The following is a 6,000-nucleotide window of genomic DNA, read 5'->3' as shown; positions in this document are numbered from 1 at the left end:
CAATTTACTGGACTACCAGCCAGAAGGAACTTCAAGTGTTTCACCACACAGGAGCTTGAGCCACAAGGGGGTGTGTCCAATCGGGAGGGGGCGTGGCGAGGGCGGAGGGGGCGTGGCGGGAGTGCCGGAAGCGGGGGCGGGGCCCAGGAAGTGACGCCCCCCCGCGGCGCTTCGGGGACTTTTTGCGGCTGGGCGGAGCGGGCCGGAGAGCGGCGGCGGCGGCGGGGCGATGGAGAACGGAGCCGTGTACAGCCCCACCACGGAGGAGGCCCCGGGCCCGGGCAGGGGCGCGCGGAGGGGCCTGGCCGCCTGCTGCTTCCCGGGCCGGCTCGCGTGGCCTCGGCGCGTCCTCAAGGGCTCGCAGCTGGTGAGTCCGCGCGCCCGGCGCTGGGCTGGGCTGGTCTTGAGGGGGGGGAAGGCCGATGCTGAGGACCGGACCCCGAGCACCCCGGAAGCCGCTCTTTGCACACCTCCAGCTCCTTCCTTCCCTTCTCCACCGGGGGCGTCGTGCTCCCGGTCCCTGGCCGCCCCCTCGGCCCCCAGGTCCCTTTGCACCGGCCCCGCGGCGACCCGCACCCGGAAAGGACGCCCGAGCCAGCCGTCACCTTCCTCTCTCCCCATCTCGCCGCGGATGCACCCCACTGTCCTCGCCCACTCCCTCCCTCCCCCCCCCACCAAAAAAAAAAGCCCCACTTGCTAGTTTCGACGACGTCATGTTTTCTGTTTACCGTCTCCGGCTTTTTTCCTGCGGTTTTCCTGGTGCCACTTATTTGTTGCACTGGAACCGGTCGGGACACACTTGCACGGGCTCCGGCGTGCCCGGTGGGCGCTCTGCGTGCGCGTCTCTCCCGGTCGAATCGGAGTTTATTGTCCGCAGTTCAGTACCGTGAGCTTACTGGCGGATCGGGGCCGGGGCGGTGGGGGGGGGGTTGTCAAAGCATCTTTGAGATTTAAAGTAGAATTAATTCACTGGGCTCCTCCGGTATCGTCTCAGCCACCGCTAAGTATCGTTTTTTCTGTCGGAGGGGTCACGTGAGGACATTCCAGAATGCCTCCAATGTTTCTGGTTTATGTTCTTGGTGGTTTTTTTTTTTTTTGGGGGGGGGGTGCATTTCTTCTCCTGTTCCCCCCTCAATGATGATACCCAGGGTAAAATAAGTAAATAAATTAATAAAAAGCTCACTGGTTTCCTCGGGAAGATCTGAAATTCTTGCAAGGCTCATAACCAGAACTTAAGTTCTTGGAACTCAGATGACCTACTTTGATCGAAGAGAAAAAGCAGCGGTCAGAAAGCTGGCGCTGCTGTCAACATGGGCATCATTAGGACCTCATTTGGAGACAAGTGATTAAAGGGCATTAATGGTCTGTGGCGCCCAAGAGAAGGTCTTGTTCGTTCCTGTCTGTCCAGCATAGTTCCACGTTGGGCGCTTTTAGGTTCTTAGCCGGCATGGGTGGCATTTCCTTCACTTCTTACTATCCCGATTTTTCTTTTTTTTTTTTTTTTTATTTTTGTTAGGTCTCTCTTTAGCCCAGGCTGACCTGGAATTCACTATGTAGTCTCAGGCAGGCCTCAAACTCAGACCAATCCTCCTACCTCTGCCTCCCCAGTGCTGGGATTAAAGGTGTGTGTCACCACATCTGGCCCAGATCTTTTTTTTTTTTCCCTAATATTTTGTGAGGAGGACTGAGTGTGTGTATGAGTGCACCAGGGCATCTTGCCGCTGCAGACAAACTCCAGATGCATTTGCCACTTTGTGCATCTGGCTTCACATGGGTCCTTGGGTATTGGACCTCGGGCAGGCAGGCTTTGCAAGCAAGTTCCTTTAACTACTGAATCATCTCCCCCTTAGATGGGCTTTTTCTTCTTAGTCATCACATGATTTTTAAATACCAGTTCTGATTCTCGGCAGCAAAACATCAATGTTTCTACATGAATAACAGAACCTTCTAGACTAGAAAGGATTAGTATTGATGTGGAAGCAAAAATTTTTTAAAAATATTTTATTTATTGCTAGGTATGGCCTTTAATCCCAGACCTTGGGAGGCAGAGGTAGGAGGATTGCTGTGAGTTTAAGGCCACCCTGCGACTACATAGTGAATTCCAGGTCAGCCTGGACTATTGTGAGACCCTACCTCAAAAAACCAAAAAAAAAAAAAATTTATATATATATATATATATATATATATATATATACACACACACACACATACACACACATACATACATACATACACACACACACACACACACACACACACACATAATTTTTTAATTTCAGTTTATTTATGAGAGAGAAGGACAGACAGACAGAATGGGTACTCCAGGGCCTCTAGTTACTGCAAATGAACTCCAGACACATGTGCCATCATGTGTGAATGGCTTATGTGGGTTCTGGAGAATTGAACCTGGGTCTTCAGGCTTCACTGGCAAATGCCTTAACCACTAAGCCACCTCTCCAGCCCTTATGTGGAAGCATTCTTGATGCTCAGAGGAATCGTTTGCTGCCCACTAAACCTCATTTTCAGTTGCTTTTAGTTTTCCTTTCTAATCAAAAATGGAAGAGCTAAAATAATAGTCCTCATTACTGCCAGGTATGGTTGTACACGCCTTTAATCCCAGTACTTGGGGAGGCAGAGGTAGGATTGCTGTGAGTTCCAGGCCAGCCTGAGACTACATAGTGAATTCCACATTAGACTGGAGTAAGAACCTACCTTGAAAAATAAAACAAACCAAAAAATAGTTCTCATTACTTTATTAGACTTCAGTAAACCATGATTCCTTATCTTCAGAATAGAAGCAACCTGAAGTTTTGCTGGTTTGCTTTTTGCTTGGAATACAGAGGTGAGTTTACTTTGAGAAAGTTGTTAGACTATTCCTGTTGGTTCCCATTATTCTGGAAAAATGAGGAAAGAACAAAAACAACTAGATCTTCTCATAGTTATTGATTTGTCTATGAGGAGCTTTATAAATTATGGAGATGAGTGTGTGTATATATGTTTTTTTGGAGGGGGAGGGGTAGAGTCTCACTATATCCCAGGCTGGACTTAAACACATGGTCATCTTCCTTTGTCACTCAGCCTTGAGATCATAAGTATAAGTTACTAGGCTTGGGTTTAATAATAGAATTGAAATTTTTTGCTTTTAAAATTTTGGTGATTGCCTTTTTGTTTCTGTTGTGTTAATAATGTCTTAACTATTCTCAATAGCAATATACTGTAGTTACCTAGAAAGTCCCAAGGAAGTTTGAGATGAAGTCTGATAAAACTCATCCAGGGGCTGGAGAGGAAGTGGCTGAGGGGTCCAAGGCACTTGTTTTCAGAGCCTGCTGGTCCAGGTCCAGCTTCCCAGTCTTCCTGTAAAGTGGGACAGGTGTTTGCAGCAACAAGAGACTCTGGCACACACACTGGCACATGCAAATAAAAACCGAAAACTCCACCCTGCCTGGGGCAGTAGGCAAGATTTCTTCACTGTAACTTAAACTCTGTCTTTAGTTGGTTTTACTTTTTGATTAATTTAATTTTTTTTTTTTTTTTTTTTTTTTTGGTTTTTCGAGGTAGGGTTCTACTCTAGCCCAGGCTGACCTAGAATTCACTCTGAAGTCTCAGGGTGGCCTCGAACTCACAGCGATCCTCCTACCTCTGCCTCCCGAGTGCTGGGATTAAAGGTGTGCACCACCACACCCTGCTCTAGTTGATTTATTTATTTTATTATTTTATTTTATTTTTTGAAAATCTAAATAGAACGTCTGAGCTCCAATCAGGAAACATCTACATGAAGAAACCTATAATCAGAAGAGGGGTTAGAACATTTTAACAATACCCCCTCAAGCCCTGTGAGATAGTAGTCAGTACCTTGCACATTTATGTGTTTGGGCTCCTTATTCTGGACCTATTAATTCCTGACAGATGTTCATTTTCAAGGACTGTAAAAAGAGAAAGGAAGTCTGTTCTGAGATAGTAAGACAGCTCCTGGGGAATTCTTGGATCAGAAGTGCCATTGTATGATGGCCGAGGTTCTTTCCACCCGTGGGGTTCTTCCTGTCTCCAAGGCTGCACTGGGGTGTTGTTACAAGCTGGATAACAGAGGCACGGAAAGGACCCTGCACACCTGGAGGAGCAGGTTAGAAGTCAAAGTGAAACTTGTCCATCTCGGAGTTTGGTAGTTGAGTTTGTCATTCAAATCTGACCTGAATATTGTCTGAGGCTTATTCAAAAAACTAAATATCCCAGGTGGGGCGTGGTGGCACACACCTTTAATGCCAGCACTCAGGAGGCAGAGGTAGGAGGATCACCGTGAGTTCCAGGCCACCCTGAGACTACATAGTGAATTCCAGGTCAGCCTGGGCTAGAGTGAGACCCTACCTCTAAAAACAAACGAACAAAAAAACAAGCATCCCTCACTGCCACCCTTCCGCAGCAGAGAAGAAATGTGGTTAGAAATGAATGGAAGGAGTCACTGAATCTTTAATATGTTTTTAAGTTTATTTATTTGAGAGCGAGAGAGAGGACGGGCACACCAGGGCCTCTTGGACCATGTATGCATCTGGCTTCATATGGGTACTGGAGAATTGAACCCAGGCCATCAGGTTTTGCAAGTAAGCACGTTTAACCACTAGGCTATACCCTCAGCTCTGGAATTTTAATATCTTTTAAACTTTAAAATTTTTTAAAAATTTATTTGAGAGAGAATAGACATAATTAGGGTGTCCTGCCACTGCAAATGAACTCCAGATGCATGTACCACTTTATGCATCTGGCTTTACATGGTACTGGGAATTGAAGTGGTGTCATCAGGCCTTGCAAGCAAGCAAGGGCCTCCAGCCACTGCAAGGGAACTCCATACACATGTGCCACCTTGTGCATCTGGCTTACGTGGGTCTTGGGGAATTGAACTTGGTTCCTTTGGCTTTGCAGGCAAATGCCTTAACTGATAAGGCATCCCTCCAGCCCTATTTAGTTTTTTGTTTGTTTGTTTGTTTTTGAGGTAGAATCTCACTGTAGCCCAAGTGGACCTGGAATTCACTACGTAGTCTCAGGGTGGCCTCGAATTCATGGCGATGCTCCTACCTCTGCCTCCCAAGTGCTGGGATTAAAGGCGTGTGCCACCATGCCCAGCCTATTCATTTTTTTCTTTTTTAAAATAAAATATTTATTTATTTGAGAGAAAGAGGCAGATAGAATGGGCACACCAGGGCCTCTAGCTACTGCAAATGAACTCCAGACACATGTGCTACCTGTGCATCTGGCTTATGCGGGTCCTGAGGAATTGAACTTGGATCCTTTGTCTATGAAGGCAAGTGCCTTAACTGCTAAGCCATTTATATTTTTTTAATTTAAGTTTTTTATTGAGAGAGAAGGAGAAAGGGCATGCTGAGGCTTGTAGCTGCTGCAGACCAACTCCAGATGCATGTGCCCCCTTGTGCATCTGGCTTATGTGGGTCCTGGGGAATTGAACCTGGGTCCTTTAGCTTTGCAGGCAAATGCCTTAACTGTTAAACTATCTCTTCAGCCCTGTATCTTGTTTTAATACAATTAAAAACCATAAAGACATGTTTATTCCATTTTATGTTTTTCTCTTACAAATCTGGAGCTGTCACCATACTCATATTTTATTTGGTGAGTTTTTAATCTCATTTTATTTGAGGGAGTTGTTTTTGTTTTAAGGGGAGTGTTGGTACTTGGCAACCTAATTACTTGCTGATAACTGGTGCAGTGACCTAAATATGTGTTATTTTTTGTCTGTAGCAAGCTACACACACTGTGAATGAAGGACCAGTTTTATGTCCTGATGTCTGGATGAACAGTGCTGGAATTGTACTCACTTTTCAGTCAGTTTGTTTTGGGATTCACCAGTGAGTTCAGTTTACTAAATGATAAATGATGTTTGTAAGGACCAAGAAACAACCGGCTCTGAAGCAGATTCTTAAGGCGATAGTCCTTTCATTACTCCTGTTATTGCCCCTTGGTGTTGTTATTATGAAAATGGGGTCTCTTGTAGCC

The 6,000-nt window shown here is 46.1% G+C and overlaps 1 protein-coding gene across 1 annotated transcript in view; it reads left to right on the top strand.

Annotated features, from left to right (window-relative positions):
* The first annotated feature begins 220 nt into the window (after positions 1-220).
* Cmtm6 (CKLF like MARVEL transmembrane domain containing 6) overlaps positions 221-6,000 on the top strand; it is a 30,785-nt gene continuing 25,005 nt past the window's right edge. Inside the window, exon 1 of the mRNA XM_045136905.1 lies at positions 221-367. Coding sequence (XP_044992840.1) covers positions 230-367 — 138 coding nt within the window. The 5' untranslated portion in view covers positions 221-229. The remainder of the gene's footprint in view (positions 368-6,000) is intronic.

Source organism: Jaculus jaculus, chromosome 17 (genome assembly GCF_020740685.1).
Source record: "Jaculus jaculus isolate mJacJac1 chromosome 17, mJacJac1.mat.Y.cur, whole genome shotgun sequence".
NCBI lineage: Eukaryota > Metazoa > Chordata > Mammalia > Rodentia > Dipodidae > Jaculus > Jaculus jaculus.
Note: the sequence above shows the minus strand (reverse complement) of the source record. Positions and strands in the feature narration are given on the sequence as shown.